Raw genomic sequence first — 22,874 nt, 5'->3', positions numbered from 1 at the left:
TGGTGCCACTGGGGAAATTCCCTACTCCCACTTCCACCCCAACATACCCACCTTCCCTCCTTCCTCCCCTCCACCTTGTAGCTGCAGCAGGAACCTCTGGGAGGACTCTGCTCTCAGGAAATGGGCCATAACTAAGAATTCCATTTGTCCCTTTTTATTTTAGATGGGACAAAGTGTGTCATCAGAGTAAGCCATCACAGATGTGTGATAATCATTACAAGACCCTTCTCTCCAGACTCACCCCTCTTCCCAGGTTCCTTATTTCTGTCATAAGCCCTACCATCCTTGCCATCAACTCCAAATCATAACTTTGGTGTCATCTTTGACCCTTTATTTAGTTTCATCTTACACATATCTATTTACTTTACAAATCTCATTTCTACTTTCACATTTTGCAAATCTGACCCAGTCTTTCTACTTATCACCTTTTTTTAGTTCCTCATCACCTCTCACCTGGATTCTTATAGCAACCTTCTCATCGGTCTTGCTGCCTAAGTGTCTCCCTACTCTCTTCTATCCTCCACCTAGCTGCCAAAGTAATATTCCCAAAGTGGAGGTCAGTCCATTTCCTTCTAATCAATAAACTCCAGTGGCTCCCTATTGATTCTAGCATCAAATATCATATCATATTTATTTCATTCTTTTCCATTTTTATTTTTTAATAAACTTTGTAATATATATAACAGGCAAATACAGGTATGTATGTAACACTGAGACTCAAGCCTGCATATTTACATGGGACTGTTATAATTGATGGAAAGAATAATTACTATCCTGGCCTGAAAGAAGGCTATGTTGGAGACTAATCATTCCCTCTACCAATGAGAAGAGTTCCAACCTATGCCTAAACTTGAACCTTGGGTTACATACCTACCTATATATGAAAAGTCACATATGCAAAAATTTAGGTTAGAACTGATACATATAATATATATATATATATATATATATATATATATATATGTATACATGTGTATATAATTACATTTACATATAATTAATAAATATCAAACTACACATATAGTGTGGGGGAAATCTCAAACATGTTTTACTGGTGGGGTGCATGATTGAAAGCGTTTGGAGATCAGTAACTTAGGAGACTAATTAAAAAGTTTCAAAGATTTCAGGTCCAGCTTACAGGAAATTCTCACTCTCTCTTCCCCCCCACCTCACCATAGGGGGTGGGGAAGTAATAACATATCTTTTTTTCTTCTCTCACCCTTCCCTCTCTCTTCAAGTGCAGCAATCCAGTTTCTACGGTTACACAGGGATGTTGCCCAAGAGGTACACCCAGGGGGTGATGACTGGGGAGAGTGAGTATTTGCATCCATCCCACGTCACCAGCAGGCTTCCCTAACTTGGTTTTTCTCATATGGTCACTTTCTGGTCTACCCCAACAGGAGGTATGGTAGGAAATGGGGAGTAAGAAGTGCATTTGAGGTGATTTGAAGCGAGTTCCTTTTCTGAAGGTCATCTTGAAGTCTTTCTTGCTTGTTACCGGTGTGGAAATGCTGGGGAAAGGGTGGAGGATACAATAGGGCACAGAAACCAATGGGAGAGGCTATTCTGACTTTGAGGAAGCTGGTCTAGGGCTCTATAAGGCCAGACCCTGAAGCAAGGTCTGAGGTTTCTGATTCCTATTGCTCTCCTCCCTGCCGAAGATCAACAAAAGCATGCCTGTCCAAGGCATTAGCCAATGAGAATAAATCAGAAGAACCTGAAATTTGGTTCCCAGACCCACATTCTTAAACAGAGGTGTCAAAACATTTAGCCTGAGGGCCAGACTGCTCATAATCTACAACATTCCCAAGTGCATCCTGAACCAGATTAAGATGTAATTGAAAAATATTTAACAAAATAAATAAAAATCCAAATAAAACAAATAATATTATATTTTAAAATTAAGTCAAGATTTGGGGGATCATTAGGATTTAGTGGTTCCCAACTCTATTTGACACCATTGGCTGTCTCCTTTTCTTTATTTGCCTTCTCTTTCCTATAAAACGTTAGCCTTTCTTGAAATGAGTGAGACCTCACTCCAGTCTGAGAGTGTGGCAAGTTTGGGTGGGCTTGGATTTGTGTGCATGTTTGGGGAGCAGGGAGGAACAGTTTAAGGATTTGTGGTGGGACAATCCATTTTGGGGGGAACAGTGTGTTGGGGACCATGAGTGTATGCAACATGTGTATAAGCACTGGGGTAGAGTTGTATGTATATATATTTGTGATTGGCTGTGTGTGTGTGTAAGGAACGCATAAATTTGTGGGTATGTAGTATCAGTATTAGGACTGCTAGATTGTTGGCTTTTTTATTTTTAAAAAAGTTAGTGATGCATTTTGTTTTTACTTTCCAAATATTTCCAGATTATTCCAATTTATTATTGTGCTCTTGTAACAAAATAAAACAATGAGTAAAACTAATAATATGGTATCATTATCTGAAAGGGCAGGCAACCTTCCACATTTGTAGCTCCCTTTACTCTCTGTTTTTAAGTTCTTTTTAAAAATTAAAAAATGTTTTATTTCCCTCCCACCCCCAGTCCAATAGGAAAAAAAAGAAAAAGAAATTTCTTGTAATAAATATGCATAATCAAGTCAAGGAAGGAGCTTGTTATTAGGTCAGCCTGCCTCAAGTCTCTCCCCATTCTAATCCATCCTTTGTTCAGCCACTTCCCCATTCAGTTAACTTCAGTGGCATACTATCACCTCTAGATTCAAATAGAAAATCCTGTCATTCAAAGCCCTTCAAAACCCAGAACCTCCTCCCTCCTTTCCAGTCTTCTTACACTTTATTCTCTAACACATATCTTCAATCCAGTGACAATGGTCTCCTGTCTGTGCCACAAACAAGATACTCCAGCTGTTAGATCTGAGCAGTTTCTTTGCTCCAGAATGCTCTTCCTCATCTCTGCTTACTGTTTTCTCTGGCTTCCTTTAAATCTCAACTAAAATTCACCTTCTATAGGAAGCTTTCTCCAACTCCTCTAAGTGTCTTCCCTCTTTTATTTACTTATTTTTTCATCCATCCATTTAATACTTTGATTGATTTATTATTTAATATTTATTAATACTTATGATTTTTATTATTATTTATTCATTCTTATTCTTTATTCAATGTTTAGTGTTTGTTATTTTATTATTTATTTCTCATTGTTTGCACAAATATTAGCTTATTAACTCCTCCATTTCGTTGTGAGCTCCTTGAAGGAAAGGACTATCTTTTTGCTTGCCTTTTTTTTTTTTTTTTTTTTTTTTTTTTTAGTATCCCCACCCCTTACCACAATGTCTGGCACATAATAGGTGCCTAATAAATGCTAATTGATGACAGGCAAATTTCCTCATTGGAGATATTGCTTATGTACAAGATGACCCCAAATTCTTTAATTTTAAGTTCAAATTTAAGCAATCTGTTTAAAGACTGTTTTTCTTTATATATATTTGTGAGAGCTATGTGCACAATGTCCCCAAATTCTTCAATTTTAAGTGCAATTTTAAGCAATCGGCTTAAAGACTTTTTTTTTGTTGTTGTATATTTGTGAAAGCTATGTGTACACAGTATGTGTAAAGTGTTTATATTTATGGTGGGACTAGTATATTTGTGGTTGGATGCTTTGTGTAAGCAGTGGGTGAGCATGCTGTATATTTGTGTAAAAGTTTGCGAGGGGAAGTGCGGGTGTTTGTGGGGGGAGGTTCTGTGTTTGTGTATTTGTAGGGGGGATCCAGTCGGTGCATCCATTTGTGGAGGGCAGTAGTGTGTGTGTGCTTGTGAGGAGGAGAGAGACTAGGATGTAGGAGTGGTGTATGTTCTCTGTAAGGAGTAGGGTGTTTGCATGGAGCAGCATGGTGTCTAAACTAGGGGACGGTCAGCTCAGGCTCCCCCAGACCCTGATCTCTCCCCTAACTTCCCCTTGCTCAGGCACTGCTGGGGTGATCATCTCACTCAGTCGCATCTTCACCAAGCTGCTGCTGTCAGACGAGAAGGAGAACACGATCATTTTCTTCTTCATCTCTATCGGCATGGAGCTCATGTGCCTGCTTTTGCACGTGCTGGTGAAGCGCACCCGCTTTGTCCGTTACTACACTGCCCGATCCCAGGAGGGCGCACCAGAGCTCAAGGGCAGCGTGAGTGCCGGCTCAGGCTACCGCGTGCACCATGACGTCATTGCCGAGGAAGTGCGATTTGTAAGTTTTTAGGAGAAAGGGGGTGGGGGAGGCAGACTCACTGTGGGGATTTTAGACCCGACGCATCCAAAACCAAGAGCCCTCCCTTGAGAAGCTCCCATAAACACCCAACTCCCATAAACTTATACCATGAGAAATACACACATACTGTTCCCTGTACGCTATTCCCCCTTCCCATATAACCTTCCCCAAATCACATGTACACACACGTTATTTCCTTTCGAAAAAACAAAATCTATACATTCCTTGTATGCACATTACTTACATTAAAAAAGCCTTTTTCCATATTTCCACACTGCCCTCTGATAATCAGAAGACATCATCATTGTTTTAAAGTGCTGCTGTCTGGCTAACGTGTTGATTTTAGGGATGAATCTTCCTGACTCTATCTTCCAGGGCTCTATCCACTGTGCAAAGAAGCATAAGACATGATCCCTGTCCTCCAAGAACTAATTATTATTGGAAAAACAAAAATATACATGCATGAACAATAATTAATCCTTTGCAAACCAGAAAGTGCTACACATACAGGACTTCTTACTATTTTTGGAGATTGATTACAAACAGAAGGTAATGAATGAAGTCCTGAAATGAAACTATAAGTCCAGGGGTAATTTAGAGAAATAAGACATTGTGACAGCTGGTCTTTGAAGACTAGTTAAGAGTCAATTTGTTGAATATTTATTGAAGGTCTAATGTGAAAAGCACTGTTCTAGGTGTTGGGGCTACATAGACATAATTAAATAGTCCCTTCCCTCAGAGAACTTACATTCTAAGAAGTTTTAAGTATGCAAATAAGTTAAGAGGAGCAGAGAAGACATTCCAAGAAAGATTATTTTTTAAAAAAGTTATAAAAAGTATCTTCATTATTTTAAAAGTATAAATAAGTTTTGTTTTGTTTTGTTTTTTTGCCTAAGAGACATAGTCTTATAGTGGACAGAAATGGTGATAATAACAATGATAATGACAACTAGTTTACTACGCGTCAAGCACTTTACAAATATTATCTCAAAAATCTAGCATTGGTCCTAGGAACATCTAGGTTCAAATCCTTCTAAACACATGCTAGCTTTGATATTCTGAACAAGTCACTTGGAGTTAAATCAACTAAGACTATAAATTGCAAAAAAAAAAAAAAAAAAAAAAAAAAAAAATGATAGTACTTCCCTCATTGATAAAGAGCAAGTCCTATAGGAGAAGAAGTAGGACTTCTGACCTCAAGTCCACTTCATCTATTGGTAGAAGGAGTTACCTAATTGGGGAGTTCTCTATATCACTGAAATCACAGATCCCATACCTGTATAGTTATCCTTCCCACATTGCAGGATAAAGCTTGGCACCCCCATGATTTGGAAAATTTTCAATCTTTCCTTCTTATCAGAGCAGAAGTCTGAATTATTATGTTATTAAAAAGTAAAATCTATTGATGTTATACAATACTATACATTTATCTAAAGTTTATCTATGTGGTTAACCAACTTTGCTCATGTCATCTATGGCTTCCACAAAACTCCCCCAAAATTCCCATTTAAGTTTTTATATTGACCCTCAACATATGGAAATCTCAATGGAGTAAGTCTCAATGTGGAAGGGAAAATTATACTTAATTTCATCCTGGGGAAGTATCAAAGGTATATGAGCTCACAGAGATAGCCCAGGACATGTCCAACAGCTCAAACTAGTGGGCCACCTCTGCCCCCAGTGAAAAGGTGACATAGTAGATAAGAATGCTGGGCCTGAACCTGAGTTCAGATTCATACTTACTAGCTGTGTGTGATCCTGGTCCAGTCTGTGCCTATAAAATGAGGATAATCATAGCCCCTACCTCACTGAGTAGTTCAAGGATTAAATGAGATAACATTTGTAAAGTGCTTAGCATAGTACCTAACACATAGTAAGTACTTAATCTCGTTCCCCTCCTCTCCAATTTGCTAGCACAACTTGTTAAATCTGCCTAAACCAGGATTAGACTAAGTAGTCTCAAAGGCCCTTTCCATCTCTTCATCTATGATTCCATGCTCCTTTGAGATGAGACCTCAGTTTTCTTAGTTGTAAAATGAGCCCAAAATCTGAGTTACTGTGGATAAAAGTCATTCACCGTCACTGTCCCTTTGCTAAAGGCCAAAAAATTACATCCCACCCACTGGTAACAGGCAAGTCCTAGAGCGGAAGAAGGAAGACTTTTGTCCTCAAATCCATTTCATTCAGATATTTTGGGTTCTGCAATTCTAGTAATATACTCCAGCCTTGTAGAATCATACACTAATCACAAATCTGCCTGGGGCTAAATCACTGGGGAGAAAGCCTGTGTTGTCCCAGAGGGTGCTACTCATTAAGGTCAGAGCACCTTAGTGTAGTTATGCTGGGAGGAAGTGCTCAATCAATCCATTAATCAATAAGCTTTTTTGTGGTTCAGTCATTTCAATTCTGTCTAACTCTTCATGACCCCATTTGGGGTTTTCTTAGCAAAGACACTGGAGCCATTTCTTTCTCCAGCTCATTTTGCAGATAAGGAAACTGAGGTACACAGGGTTAAGAGCCTGACCCAGAGTCATACAGCTAGTAAATGTCTAAGACTGGATTAGAATTTAGGAAGATGAGCCATCATGATTCTCAGCTACAGCATCTAGATATCCCCAATAAGCTTTTACCAAGGGTCTTTTGCTAAATGTTGGGAATAAAAGATAATAAGGGATTCTTTATAATGAATGCATTATGTCTCCAAAGAACTTACATTCTAACAGGGAAAATCACATGGATAATATAAATATATAAAGAGTAAAAGCAAAATAAATGCAGGTTATTTGGGAGAGGAAGGGCATTAGCACCTGGGGCTGAAGTTGAGATGAGAAAGGGCCACATGCTGAATCACAGAGGAAGTAAAAGATTCTACCAGATAGGGAAGTGAAGGTAATGGATTTCAGGCCTTTGCAAAAGTACAGAAATTGGAGGTAGAAAATCATGTATGAGAACCTAAAGAGTCCTAAAGAGTTCCTTGAAGGATGCCTTCCACCTCTGACGCCCCAAGGTCATAGGATCATAGTTTTAGAACTCCAAAAAAAACTCTGAAGTCATCTAGTCCATTTTGCAGATGAGGAGACCAAGTCACAAAGATGTTAATTAATTTCTCTGGAGTTACAAAGTCAACAAGTCAAAAGGTATTAAGTACTTTTTTGTTCCAGGCACCGAGGATACAAAGAAAAACAAAAGCCAGCCTCTGCCCTTTAGGAGTTCAGTGGGGAGATCAGAATGCAGATAACTATGTACCAACAAGATATATCCAGGATAAATTGGAGGAAGACAGATTTAGAGGGATAGGGACAGCTATGGAAAATGTGCAGAGGTGGGAGATGTCTGACATATTTGAGGAGCAGCTAGGAAAACAGTGTCACTAGAAGCTAGAGTATAAAAGAGGGAAGTAAGGTATAAGACTGGAAAATCAGGAAAGGTTGAGGTTGGGAAGAGCTTTAAATGTTTAAACAGCATTTTATATTTGATCCTGGAGGCGATAGAGAGCCACTGGAGTTTACTAAATAGGATAGGAATATTGTCAGGCCATGTAGGAAGGGGCAGGATATGAAGTTTTAAAAGTATAAACCACATGTTAAGTGAAGTGGCTTGGTTAAAGTCATCCAGATAGAGAGGATTTAAAATCCAGTGCTCTTTCTTCCATATCTACACCATATAATATTAAAGGGATCTTCGTTTTTGTCTTATGATATAATATAACATAATATACATGAGAATGTTTCCTGCATCATATAATATTAAAGTGATCTGTGTTTTTGTCTTATCCCTGTCTGCATCCTGAAGCTTAAGCATGCTTGTGAAGTCTCTGAAATCGGGAAATCCTTGGCAATCTCTCTCCCTGCAGACTTGAGGCCACGGGGAAGCAGAGGCTGTTTGCCTCCGGGGCCCCAACCCCAGGGTTTCGTGAATGGGAGATGACAAAGCAGGCCAATCTGCTCCAGCTTCCTGCCCATCTGGCTGGAGAAGCTTATTTCTCGGGGAGCTTGTGAACGGGTGGGAGATCTCTAACTTGAGAAGGATGTATGAGGGCATCCTCACTGATGGGCACCAAGGGAACGTTTGCTGGGCTAAGCAGAATGCTCATTTAGAGGCAGGGACTTTGGTGGGCTCCCATCACAGCTGTATCCCAATTAGCCTGATCAAAGGAGGCTGCCCAGCTGTTCCTGCTAAGCATGGAATGCCATCTGGTGGTGGCCAGAAGTAACGCACCTGCCTTCTGCTCTAAAGGGCTTGTTAGTCCCACCTCCTCATTTTCCAAATGAATTCACTGAGGTCTGGAGAGGTTAAGGGTCATACAGACAGTAAGTGTCTGAGGAGGACTTGAACCCAGAGCTTCCTGCCTCCAAGTTCATCACTTCATCCATGAACCAAGATACTTTAATTCCAAAGTCCAGCATCCTTTTTACTCTACCATGATGTTCCTTATGGCCCAAATTCTTAAAATGTGGATAGTGGGTCTTATCTGAATTTTGGGGTCATGAAATTATGATTTATTACAAATGTTTGATTTTTATACATTTTTTTAAATTGTGTACATTTTATTTTTTATATATTTTTATTTTGTACATCTTATAAAATTATTTTTATCCCAAGGTCACATAAAAATTTCTTAAACAAAAAGGTTACAAACAGAAAAAGTTTAAGAATCCCTCCCTTCTGAGACCTTTTCTATTCTCCAAACAAGAGCAAGAAGACATTTTTCAGTTCCTATCTTTTCTACATAACCATGTGGATAAGAGAATAATAGCATTATCCTGAATTCCTAGAAATTCAGCATTATATTCAGAGCACCATGCTATAGATCTCTCTTGGAACCCATCTTGTCTAACTTCTTCCCCCATTTTACAGATTAACAAACTGATGCTGAGAGAAATTTGCTCAGCATCATACAAGTGAAAGAGTCAGAATTTGAAGCCAGGTACTCTGCCCAGGTCCAGAGTCACTGCTCTGCTGTGAGGAATTCAGCAGGGTGACAGGAGACACTGCAGGTAGAGGAAATTCCTGCTGTTTCTCCAGGAGATACAAAGTTCCATTCAAGCAAGTTGCCTGCCCTCACAGAGTTGACATTCTAGTAAGGGAATAAGACAAAAACACAGATAACTCTAATATTTTATTCTGCAGGAAATATAGTAAGGTGGAAAGAGCACTGGATTCTGAATCCTGGCTTTGCTCCTTACTTCCTGGATGATTTTAATCAATTCATTTCACTCCTCCAAGCTTCAGTTTCTCATTTTTGGAAAAAAATAACTAATGGCTCTTAAAGATTTACAAAACATTTTACATCATCTCATTTGAAAAGATTGGACTAGTTAATCTCTAAAATGTCTTCTATCTCTAAATCTATGAACCTCTGATGTTAGTTAATAAGCATTTATTAAACACTTACTGAATGTTCCAAGAACTATGCTGAGAACTGGGAGTACTAAAAAAGACCAAAAAAAAAGAAAAAGAAAAGAAAAGAAAGGTGCAAAATTATCGTTAGATGAAATATGAGGGAAAGGTTATTGATTGGTGGACACACCTAAGAAAGCTTTAGAGAGGAGTTAATTTTAAAAGGATGGGTAAGAATTCAACAGGATAATAGGGGACAAAGGAAACATCTTTGACAAAGGTATAGAGACAAGAAGGGGAAGGGTGTATCTAGGAGATAGAGACATGTCCAATTTGACTGGAATATAGGCTTCACAGAAAGGAATAGTCCATCTGATAGAAAAAATTAACATTAGAAGTCCTGGCTTTCTTAAGTTGATACATCTTCAGACACTCAGCAGATAGGAGTGGACCACAGGTGCCAAATGAGGCATGCATTTTCATACATGGTGAATATGTGGGTTTGTTTTGCTAGACTTGTTTTTTACAAGGGAGGGTTTTATGGGGGAAAGGTAGAATTAAGAAATGATTGATTTAACATTTTAAAAGAAACGTAAGGGGGAAATAAAATGTTTTTTTTTAATTTTGGAAAAACAAAATAAATTGGTTCTAATATGAACTTTACCAAGTTAACTTTTTCCCAATAAGTAAATATTAAGTGCTTACTATGTGCCCCACACTAGGGATACAAAAAGAGGCAAAAGACTGTCCTCAAGGAGTTTATATTCCAATGCTGGAGATAGCATGTAAACAAATATATGTGTGTATACATAATACATACATACATATATATATATATGTATATATATATATACACATACATATCTCAAGATATATAGAGGATAAATAAGAAATAATTAATAGAGAGAAGGCACTGGAATTGAGAGGAGTTGTTGAAGACTTAATGTAGAAGGCAGGATTTCAGTTGGGACTTAAAAGAAGCCAAGTACACCAACCAGTAGGCAGATATGAGGAAGGAGACTGTTCCAGGAATAGGGAACAATTAAGTCCTAAATCAAGAAGCTCTGATGATTTTTGAGCAGAGAAGTTGTTGTTCTTGTTGTTTATCCTTTTAAGAGGACCATAGCATGGGGAGGTGATGCTGTGACATGCAAGTAAATTGGATTTAAGTGAGGGAGAGCTGTGCAGGGTCACCTGCCTCCCTTTCCCCTCCAGGGCCATCTGGGTCCAATGGCCAGACATAGATCAGGATGATGGGAGATGGCCCTGGATGCAGTGAGAGACCTGGGCCTTTTTAAGCTAAGGTCTTCAATAGTTCTCAGTTGACTGAGGATGGACCCATTCAGTGATTAAAGCTGGGTAGTAATTGAAGCAAAGAATCTCCTCTTTCACCTAATCAAAAAAAATCTAATTAAATAAATTAATAAATCTGGGAGAGGAAGACTTTCAGGTTTTCTGGGCAAAGCAAAAATGATTTCTATTTATATTCAATCTGAGTCAGATCTCAGGAAACTCTCTTCAGAGGCACAAGCCAGTGGGGACTTTCTCAACCTAGCCTGAGAAGGTTCCTACTCCCCCTGCTCCTTTTCTCCCAATTATAATGAGGACTTTTATGAAATTGGTAGCCTACTAGGGGCCTCAGCACCATCCTCTACAAAGTGAGGGAAGCAGGGTAACACCTCTTGATAGAGAGGCAATAGACTAGAGATGCAGAATGAAATATATGCTTTTAGATGTGACCAATTTGGGAATTTGCTTTGCTTGACTGTATCTGTTACAAAGGCTTTGTTTTAATTTGTTTTTCTTTCTTATCCAATGCAAAAAGTGGAAAGGTAGGGTAGAATTAAAATAGAATAACACCCCCCCAAAAAAAAAAGGAAAACAAAAAACCATCAAGAAATCTTTTTTTTTTAATAAGAAAAATACAGAAGGTTAGACAAAAGCATCCTTTGAAAATTACAGGTTAAATGTATTATATGTTTAAAAAGAAAAGCAAGGCATATCTAATAGGGATCCAAAATTTCATGTACAATGTTTTCTCTTTTTCTGTTCTACCACAAATATGCAAATACCCCCATTGTTAAGTGTAAATAAAATAATTACTTTTAAATGAAGGGATTTGGTTAGATGATGTCTAATATCCCTTCCAGTTCTGATGTTCTAGGATGCAAGTCTCTCTTTGAGTGCCAGACACTGGTGATCCCTTCTCCTAAGATCCTGCTTACCCTGACCCTTTTTCCCCTTTCTTCCCTACCACCTCCACCTTTTCAGGAGGATCGGCATCATGGCCCAGGAGGTTCCCCTCAAGGCAGTGTGGGCCATGAGACTGAACTGGCTGGTAGTGGAACCTACATGAGATTTGATGTCCCTCAGCCCAAATTTAAGAGGAGCTGGCCCGACTTCCGAGGTAAGGAGAAGGGTGTCTATCCCAATTAGGCTAGAGTGTTGGGGACAGGAGAAGAGTGGGGAGAAAAAAAGACAGAATGTCTTGCCATTCTTCCTATTACTATTACTATTGAAAGGCAGGTCATGGTGCGAGATTTCAGAGTCCCTTTCACTGCTCATGGGGCCATTCCAAAAGATATCCTTCTTTTGTACCTCCTTTTGCCCATCAGATTAGCAAGTCATTCTTATCCAGGGCTTAGCGACATCTGTCCTTTCTCATCTCTCATACATATTCAGAGTATGGGGAATTCATATAAGGGATGGAAGGAACCCTATGTCTTTATAGGATTTGAAATCATCCTGAGGTTATTTCAGTGTCCCTTGAACGATGGCTGGACAACTCTATACCATCCAATTCTTAAATTGGCTTAGCCTTTGGCAACTCAGGTGCTACTCCCATTTCAAGGGCTGTATTCCTCCAAAAAAAGAAGTCTGAACCAGAGGCACTCTAAACTTGATTTTGCCACTGATTAGCTGTGGGTGAGTGACTTTATTTTTCAGGATCTCAATTCCCTATTTGTAAAATAAGAAGGTTGGAAAGATAATTTCTCAGAAACTTAGGCCTAAGGTCCTTTTTCTTTGGAACAGCCAGGAACCAAGTGGTTTCCCCAGAAATTGGGGGAGAAATTTGAGCCATTTCTGTAGAGGTGGTGAGTTGATGGAAAGACCACTTGACTTTGAAGAACTGGTTCCACCCAGAACTGGGTTCAAGTTCTAGCTTAATCACTGAGTGATCTTGTATGAATTTGTTTCCTTTGTAAAAGGAGGAGTTTGGATTCAGTGGTCTCTGGTGCCTTTGGGTTCCAATATTCTGATTCTATGATGGGAAAAGAAGGGGGAGTAGGGAGTTGGTGGAAAGACCACTTGACTTTGAAGAACTGCTTCTACCCAGAACTGGGTTCAGGTTCTAGCTTAATCACCGAGTGATCTTGGATGAATTTGTTTCCTTTGTAAAAGAAGGAGTTTGGACTCAGTAGTCTCTGGTGCTTTTGGCTTCAAATATTCCGATTCTATGATGGGAAAAGAAGGGGGGAGGGCCCTCCTGATGACAAGAGCTCTGGTATTTCCTCCTTCCAGCCATGATGCTGCAACGTTATGTGGTGTCCCGGGTGATCTGGGCCTACATGCTTTCCATCGCCATGTCCTACTTCATCACGCTGTGCCTCTTTCCTGGGCTGGAATCAGAGATCCGCAACTGCACTCTGGGCGAGTGGCTCCCGATCCTCGTAATGGCCATATTCAACCTCTCTGACTTCGTGGGCAAGGTAAGACCCAGGCTCAGGCCCCTGCCTGAAAGGGCTCCTTAGGGGAGGCTCCAAGCAGACAACTGCTCACCTCTGCCTTCTGTATCGGCAAAATAGCTGGCCACCTCCATATTCTGATTGGGAAGATCATCCCATATGAATTATCTCAACAGCTCTACCCCTTTAGTTTTCCAGGACCTAAAATTCTACCTTTCCATCTAGGTTTTCAGTTTTTAGGAAGCCAATATTAAAATGCAAACCCTCTGGGGAGAGGTAAGTTAGTCACCTCATTGTAGATCAGCACATCCACTGGGCATAGGATAGGATCCCAGAAGCATCAATGCCCTTTTTTCCTTTTCTCATTCCTCCTGTAAGAGTACCTCATCTTTCAGACTTCTGTTCTCATCTTCCCTAGCAATACTTCACCCCTTCTCTGCCCCCATCTCTTCAGGGCCCTATTCTTTTTTAAGAGTTAGTCAGATAAATAACTATATTATCTATCTCATATAACATAAAATTTTATTTATTTTTTATTAAAGGTTTTTAATTTTCAAAAGATGTACATGGATAGTTTTTCAACATTAACCCTTGCAAAACGTTGTGTTCCAATTTTTCCCTTCCCCCCCATCCCCTCCCCTAGATGACAAGTAATCCAATATATGTTAAACATGGTAAAAATATAACATACAATTTTAGTCTAATTAGACTAGTCCCCTCCTCTCCCATCATGAGGGTAAAGACATATGATGCATGTAAGTGCATTAGAAATGTCATGTACTTGATGGTATATATACAATGAATATCATATTTCTTGCTTTCTCAGTGAGTGAGGGAGAGGCTTAAAGAGAGGAAAGGAATCAAAAATTAAAATTAAAAAAAGGAATGTCATGTCCTGAGACAAGTTAGTGGGAGAGCTATTGTTAGGAAGAACAATGGGTATCCCATACATGATAGGCAGCAATATGCCTTCCTTGAGAGCCAGGGTGGTTCAGAGAGAAATCACTGATTTTGAACTGGTTTAACCTGAATTCAAATCTTGATTCCACTGGGGGCTTTTGGATGAGTCACTTATTGCTCTAATTCTCAATCTCTTCAACTAAAAAAAAAAAAAAAAATGATAATATTCTGGCCTGAATCCCAGGGCTCTGCAAGAATCACAAGATCAAAAGAAAGGAATTTGTTCATAAGAGGTTACAGGTCTTGGATCCCTTTAAGTGATTGGTCTAAATCTTGAATTTGGTTATCCAGGAATATTGTTCTATTTGATTCTAAGATGCAAGTCCCCAAAAGCCAAGAAGGGAACTTGAAGGTGGACATGAATAGACTCCAGTTTTCTGTAAGAAAGTAACTCCACACTTTGCAGCACCTTCCCAGACCTTAGACCCTTCTACTTTGACTTCTAACGTTCAGATGCCCAGCACTGAAGCATCTGCCACTCTGAAGCAACCTCATCCTAGAGAAAGACCTGACGCAGTCCCATCCACTATTTGGGAGTTGGAGTCAATGACCTGTCATGGCCATTTTTTATCTGTGTGACCTAAAACAAGTGACCTCCCCTCTGAGACTGCAATTTCCCTACTACAAAATAAGAAATTGGACTAAATTGTTTCAAAAGTCCCTTCCAGCTCTAAATCCCTAATTCTTTGACCCTTCAGTGGCCTCCCAAAAGATCATACTGACCACAGCCTCTCCACTTTCCAATCCACTTTTCACAACACTGCCAGATTAATTTGCCTTTTTCATTGCTGTTGCTCAGTCATTTTAGTTGTGATTCCATTTGAGGTTTTCTTGGAAGAGAAGTGGTTTGCCATTTCCTTCTCCAGCTCATTTGACAGATGAGGAAACTGAGGCAAACAGGTTAAATAACTTGCCCAGAATCACACAGCTACTGTCTGAAGCTAGATTTGAACTCAGAAGGAGGAACTTTCCTGATTCCAGGACCAGCACGCTATCCATTCATTGCACCACTTGGCCACCCTGGGCATATCACTTTTTCATAGCCACCCTTCAGAGATCTCTGCTGCCTTTCAAGTAAAATGTATACTCCTTTGCCTGGCATCAAATTGCCATCCCCATCCAGCCCTCCTGTACCTTTCCAGACTTATATTACTCCCTTCCACGTAATCTGCTCCAGGCAATTTGGACAAATCTTTGTTCCTTAAGCTCACCCTGTCCTTTCCTTACTTCATGCTTTGTTTAACACTATGCCTGCCTATTCCTGGAATTTCCCATACTGAATTCCTGTAATCCTTTAACACCTAACTTGGTCAAAGAATATGAATAGGCAATTTTCAGATGTTGAAATTAAAGCCATGTACAGTCACATGAAAAAATATTAGACCACTATTGATTAGAGAAAATGCAAATTAAAACAACTCTCAAGTACCACTACACACCTCTCAGATTGACTAAGATGAAGGGAAAAGATAATGACAAATGTTGGAGAGGATGTGGGAAAACTGGGACACTAATGCATTGTTGTTGGGATTGTGAAATGATCCAGCCACTCTGGAGAGCCATTTGGAATTATGCCCAAAGGGCTATTAAATAGCGCTTATTCTTTGATCCAATAGTTCTACTACTGGGTCTGTATTCCAAGGAAATCATAAAGGAGAAAAAAGGACCCACATGTGCAAAAATGTTTGTAATGGCTCTTTTTGTGGTAGCAATGAATTGGAAAGTGAATAGATGTCCATCAGTTGGGGAATGGTTGAATAAATTATAGTATATACATCTATATTTTTATGAAAAAATGCTCTAAATTTCTATTGATTAGAGAAATGCAAATTAAAACAACTCTGAAATACCACCTCACAACTTGCATAATGGCTAAGATGACAGGAAAAGGTAATGATAAATATTGGAGGGAATGTGAGAAAACTGAAACACTAATGCATTGTTGGTAGAATTGTGAAATGGTCCAACCATTCTGGAGAGCAATCTGAAACTATGTCCAAAGGGCTATAAAACTATTACATACCCAGCAGTGCCATTACTGGGTCTATATCCCAAGGAACTCTTAAAGGAGAGAAAAGGACCCATAAGTGCAAAAAAAAGTTTGTAGCAGCTCTTTTTATGGAAGCAAAGAACTGGAAAATGAGTGGAAGCCCATCAATTGGAGAATGGCTGAACAAGTTGTGGGACGTGAAGGTAATGGAATATTATTGTTCTATAAAAAATGATGAGCAAGCTGATTTTCTAAAGACCTGGAAAGATTTATATGAACTGATGCTGAATGAAACAAGCAGAACCAGAAATACATTATGCACAGTAGCAGCAAGAATGTGCGATGATCAACTATGAAAGATTTGGTTCTTCTCAGTGATTCAGTTATTCAAAGCAATCCCACTAGACTTTGGACAGAAAATGCCCACTGCAACCAGAGAAAGAACTAAGGAGACAATGTAAATCAACACATGCTGCATTCACTTCTTTTTTTTTTTTAATCTCTCCCATGGTTTTTCCCTTTTGCTCTAATTTTTCTGTTCCAATATGATTCATAAAGCCATGTGGGTTAAAATAAATTTTAAAAAGAGAAAAAATAAGTTATGGCATATGAAAGTAATTATTGTTCTAGAAGAAATGATAAAGAAGCTGATTTTAGAAAGTCCTGGAAAGATTTATATGAACTGATGCTAAAACCTAACTTGGGGTGTTTCTTCACTCCCCACCCTAACGAATAAGGACTTTCTTCCTTTTCTCCTCTGTTAGGATCTGTTATTTCATTCAGATAGCGAATTCCTTGGATAGGAAAACTTCCTCCGCCAATGAAAATCAATTGTTTTTGTTGTTGAGTCATTTTCAGTCCTTGGTGACCCCATTTAGTGTTTTCTTGGCAAAGACACTGGAGTGGTTTGCCATTTCTTTCTCCGGCTCATTCTACAAATGAAGAAACTGAGGCAAACAGGGTGAAGTGACTGCCCAGGTCACTGAGCCAGTGAGTGTCTAGGGCTGGACTTGAACTCAGGAAAATGGGTCTTCTTAATTCCAGACCCACCATTCTAACCACTCCATGAAAGACAATACCCTTGCTAAAACTTCTAGGCTTAGAGAACTGAGAAATCAAGTGACTTATCCAGCTAATATGTGTCAGAATTGGGATTTGAACTCAGGTTCTTCAAGATTTACCCTAACCCCCAACTCTAACATCTCTCAGGAAAGAGATATTTTTAATATTTTTCCACTTAACTGTCATAATTCTCCTCTCTGGAATGCCCTCTTGCTCCTATCAACCTATTTGTATCTTGAAGGCTCTCCCAAGTTTTCCTGGTTTCAGGGTGGGCTCCCTAACCACTGTGCAACACTTCCTGACTTCTTCAGTATTCTGTATAATAGTTATTTGGGTTATACGAGGGCAGCAATCTTATCTTATCTTCCCCAAGTGCCAATAGAGTGCCCCACACATGGTCACTTGCCTGACTTTTGTTGTTATGGCCCCTGACTGGGCACCATGTCCACTGGGGTTCCCATGCTTTTGCTTTGTCTTACAGATCCTGGCAGCCCTGCCCTATGACTGGCGAGGGACCCACCTCCTCATCTACTCCTGCCTACGGGTGGTCTTCATCCCTCTCTTCATCTTGTGTGTGTACCCTAGTGGGAAGCCCACCTTCAGTCACCCCGCCTGGCCCTGCATCTTCTCCCTTCTCATGGGCATCAGCAATGGCTACTTCGGCAGCGTGCCCATGATCCTGGCTGCGGGCAAAGTGAGCCCTGAGCATCGAGAGCTTGCAGGTATGGGGAGTGGGCTCAACATGAGGAGGTCAATCTTGGGCAAAGCAGAATATCTCAAGGAGCTTGGATTCAGAAGATCTCAAACTCACCACTGGATTAAAAAAAAATCACAATTTCCCATCCCAACTACTTCCTCACTCCCTCTGTGCCCCCCTCATACAGGGTTTTTATAGTTCCTTAGAGCAAGAAGAGACCTTTGCAATGATATAGTTTAGTTTAACCCCTTGATTTTGTAATTGTAATTTTCAACTGTAATTTTACAGCTGAAGAAACTGAGTCCAGGGAGATTATTTCTTGTGCCACTGTCACTTATTGAAATAATCTGTCCTCAGCAAAAAGTTGATGCCATTGACATTTATTTTTAATCATCCCCCTATGTTTTTTCTGCCCTTTTACCTCACCCACTGCCTACCCATGGTTCTCCCCTTCAGACCCAGTATTCTCATCCTCCTGTGCCCCTTTACCCACTCTCAGTACAGTCTCTGCTCTGTCAATGCCCATCTCAGCACGAGAAAGCCAGATGGCACTGTCTGTCTTGAAATCAGGAATACCTGAGTTTGAATTCTTCCTCAGATGTTTGACCAGAGCCATATACTTAGACCTTGGACAAGTCACTTAACTTTAATCTTATCTATAAAATGGGAATAATAATAGCACCTATTTAAAAGGATAGTTGTGAAAATCAATTGAAAAAGGAAATTCCTCACCAGAATCTCCAATGAAGTTCTTCTCCACCCTCAAAAAAAGGAAATGAGATATATTCTATGTGATTCCAGAGAGCAGTGGGCAAAAACTAACTGAGACACAGATGTCAATTCTTATATCAAAGAATTTTCCAGCAAATAAAGCCAATGACAAAGGAACAGTCTGCTGTGTGAAGGGGTAGTGAGCTTCCTGTTACTAAAAGTGTTACTAAAAGTTACTAAAAGCAGAAGACAGATAACCATCTGTCAGAGGTGCAACTGAGTGGAAGGAAAAAGAATAAGCATTTATAAAGTGCTTACTGTGTGCAAGACACTGCACTAAGCACTTTTAGACATATTAAATAAATTTTAATAAAAATAAATATAGAATATAATAAATAAAATAAGTTTATAATATAAATCACATCAAATATTATTTTGTATTGACTGGTACATTTATCAAATATTTAAATATTATTAGATATTTCTATTTATTTTGTTTATTAAATGATTATTACTGTTAAATTTTTGTTTTAATATTAAATTTTGAATAAATATTAAATATAAATTAAGTGGAATATATAAAACATAATTTAAAGTTTATATATTATATATATATAAACTTTAAATTATGTTTTATGTTATATATATATATATATATATATAAAGTAAGTTTAACTCATTTGATCCTCACAAGAGCACTGTGAGGTAGGGGCTGTTATTATCCCATTTTACAGAGAGACTTGATTTTTAGGTCACATAGCTAGGAGGTCTGTGGTCCCATCTCCCTGACTTGGATCCTGTGCTCTCCTGTGGACTCTCTCAGTAATGGGACCTCCTTCCCCATCACCGATTCTCAGACGCCCCCCAGCCCAGGGGAGGTCTGGGGATGGACAGCTGAGCAGAAGCAGGCTGGCATCCCTTAGCGGGTCCCTCCCTTCCCCCCCCCCCCCCCCAGTCTCCCAGTCAGGAGGGCTGAGCAGGCGGTCCCTTTCTCTTTCCAGGTAACACCATGACGGTTTCCTACATGACAGGACTGACCTTGGGATCGGCAGTGGCGTACTTCGCGTATAGCCTCACCAGTACTTCCCACAGCACCTGCTTTTACACCGAGACCTTCAACACCACCTTCACATCAGGGTACTGAGCAGCCTTAGGGCCCCGGCAGGAAGCTCAGTTGGCCGGTGTGTGCATGGGGGGTGTGATGGGGCTGTGGGTGCAGGCTGGGGCACCTGTATCCCGTGGGGACCCTTTATTCTTCTGCTTGTGCGTAAGTTAAAGCACCCTCCCTTTCCCCTGCACCCCATAGCCCAATCCCCTAGAAAAACAAAAACAAAAAAAAATCCCCAAATTTCAGAAAGCCTCATCCCCCCCTCTTCTGTCTGACAGTAATAGGAAGTCTGGGAGTCCGGGAGTGTGTGAGAGGAAGTCTCAGGGCAGGACCTTAAAGGAGGCTGAGTCCCCAGCCCTGTCCTGGGAGGATGTGAGTGAGTGTGTGTGCCCCCTGAAGATTCCATTCTCCCCCCCTTCTGCTTCCTCCTGCCTCCTGCCTCACTGACTCTTGGAGTACAACCTGTGGGGCAGAGATTGGGGCTAGTGTGGAGGTAGCAGGCCAGGGGGGAGTCCAGCTGAGTCAAGGCAACCCAAAGCCTTACTATAATCAAGCCATGCACCCCAGTCCTACATCAGGTCCAGCCTGGAGCCCCTCAGTGTTGTGGACGGGGCAGGGAGCAGCAGAGGAGATGCTCCTGGGGGGAAAGGTCAGTGAACCCTCTGAACCCTTCAAGCAGCCAGATTCTCCTCGATTGTAAATGGGGTGATTCCTAGGCTCCCAGGACTTCTGGGAGAACCTTTCTCAGGCAGGGGCAGGCCAAGTCCAGGACCAGGGCAGAATCCTGAACAGGATTTGGTGAATCCTGCCCCCCCAAGCAACACCCTCAGCTCTCTTCCCTCCCAGTATTAGTCTTCCTTAAACCAAGAAGATTCAGCTGAGGGATGCTCTGACTAATTAGTCAAACCCAGGGATTACTTCCTCCTGGCAGGAGGAAGAGGGAACCCTGGTCATTTTTGTCTGTCTAACTTCTCTGACTATCTATTCTCAAACACTGTGTAACTTGCTGTTCTATGTGTGGGCTGTTCAGAGATGGAAGAGCCCAGAACAGATGTCTGGAGTTATTGCTGCCCTGAAGTTGGGGGGGGAGGGGGGAGGAGCATGGCAAACGTGAGACCCAACACTGGCACTCTGGGAGTGTAGTCCTAAGAGATACAGGGTGACCCAGAAGCAGGATGGGGGTGGGAGTGTCCTCCCACCATTCTGACCAGGACGGACAATGGGTCCTGTGCTCCCCAAGGCCATATAGGAAAAAAGCCAACCTCCCTTGTCCAGTTGGCAGACCATAGTCCAGCCAGTCCCTTCTCTTTGCTTTAGCCAACACTCTGGCACCACCATCATTCTTCTCCTTGTAGGTGCTGGGATAGATAATTTTTACCTCTCCAGAAGGAAAAACATCCTTCCAGGGAACATGAGATGGAGTGAATGAATTCTGTGAGATCAGTGTGGTCCAATGGAAAGAATCACTCAAAGGATTTAGAAGAGATCTCAAGAAGTCCCCAAGTCCAGTTCCCTCATTCTAGATAAGAAAGCTCAGTCCAGGCAGAGCTACATGGCTGGCAAGCAGCAGAACTTGGGATTTGGACCCCAGCTCTCCAGATCACATCTTTCTAGTGTTCTACGTGGGCTAGGAGTCAGAAGAGAGGGTCCTGATCCCAGCTCAGTCACTGACATGCTGCATGAAGTGGGACAAGTCACTCCCCCGTCTCTATATCCCAGGCTTCTGTCTCCTCCTGTATACAAGGAGAACATTTGCAGTCGATGATTTCTGGGGTGCTCTGTAGTCTTTGACATTTTAGGGTTCTACTGAGAAGAGAAGGGAAGGTTCTTAGGGAAAGAAGTAAATTACACTAGCAGGTTTTGATGGGGGTGTGAGGGAAATATTTGGGTCTGCTCCGAGGGGGTGCATACAGACACCCCAACACTGCAAAGTAGCAGCCAAAGGAAATCACCTAGTTTGGAGGCATGCCAACAGAAGAGACATATCTATTTCAGCCTGGATGCAGTCTTTATTTCTTCCAACCCTCTTCCCTCCCCAAATCCTCAGCATTAATTTATTCTTTACCTGGCTAAAGTTTGGCTAGGAAAGTTGGGGTGGGAGGGGAAATAAGATATTTTTTACAGATCATAATGGGTTGCCCTCAAGGACATTAGCAATGGGAGCTTTGAAAAGTCTTCTCCAAGGGAAAAAAACGATACCAGCTGGTTATTGGTGGGCAATTGAAGGAGAAAAGTCTCTGATCTCCGACCTTTGCCCATCTTCACTGCTCAATTCTCTGATCCTGCCTAGAGGAAGATGGGAGCTCCCTCAACAGCCTGCGCTCTCCCTGAGGGGAGTCCTCCATCCTGTACCACTGAATTTTATTGTGTGTGTATATATCTGTCTGTTCATAAAAATGTACCACTTTGACCATTAAAAGATCATGTGAAAATATATAAGAGGCAGAGGAAATATTACGGCAGAGGGCAGATTATGGTCTTTGAAATACTCTAAACTCCATATATTTTCAATATGAATGTAGAGAATTGTGTCATCTCAGAAATACAGTCCACACGTCCTCCATCCCTGTCTTCTCACTCTTGCCCTCGACAAAGTGACTTCCTATTGCTTGCCAAGATGCTAAGGGGAGGGGAGGAGGGAAGAAAGCAAGGAAATGAGAGGGAAGCCCACTGATGCTTGGAGATGGAGATATTGAGGCAGAATTCTAAAACCCAAACACAGTCCTAAGTGGATCTGGCAGATGGATGATGTCCTTCCCAACCCTGAGCCTCAGTTTCCCTGTTTTGTAATGAGGGATCAAGGAAAGAATTTGAGATTCAGGGACTCTAGGACCTTTGGATAATGGCAATCAACTGAATAAAACTGGAATCAATCCCTCAAAAGACTTAACAACAGAACCTTTGAAATTAGGGGTGGCTATGCATCTCACAGTTCCCTTCTCTTTCCAGGGATTAAACCACCTTTGTTTGAATTCCTTCAGTGATGAGCAAGTCACTACTGTTCATTCCATTTATGATGAATAGATTTTATTAGGATCATAAGAGCATAAATTTAAGACATTCAGGGAGATTAGAAATCCTCTGGTCCAAGCCTTTCATTTTACAGAAAAGGGAACCAAG

The 22,874-nt window shown here is 40.7% G+C and overlaps 1 protein-coding gene across 2 annotated transcripts in view; it reads left to right on the top strand.

Annotated features, from left to right (window-relative positions):
- Positions 1-21,771, top strand: part of SLC29A4 (solute carrier family 29 member 4) — a 61,265-nt gene extending 39,494 nt beyond the window's left edge. For both annotated transcript variants that reach the window (XM_031940865.1, XM_031940859.1), the window contains exons 6-11: positions 1,239-1,313; positions 3,914-4,179; positions 11,812-11,947; positions 13,063-13,250; positions 17,720-17,960; positions 19,648-21,771. In XM_031940865.1, the coding sequence (XP_031796725.1) occupies positions 1,239-1,313; positions 3,914-4,179; positions 11,812-11,947; positions 13,063-13,250; positions 17,720-17,960; positions 19,648-19,790 (1,049 nt within the window). In that variant the 3' untranslated portion in view covers positions 19,791-21,771. The remainder of the gene's footprint in view (positions 1-1,238; positions 1,314-3,913; positions 4,180-11,811; positions 11,948-13,062; positions 13,251-17,719; positions 17,961-19,647) is intronic.
- Positions 21,772-22,874: the final 1,103 nt, after the last annotated feature.

Source organism: Sarcophilus harrisii, chromosome 1 (assembly GCF_902635505.1).
Source record: "Sarcophilus harrisii chromosome 1, mSarHar1.11, whole genome shotgun sequence".
NCBI lineage: Eukaryota > Metazoa > Chordata > Mammalia > Dasyuromorphia > Dasyuridae > Sarcophilus > Sarcophilus harrisii.
This window is presented reverse-complemented; position numbering and strand designations above follow the sequence as displayed.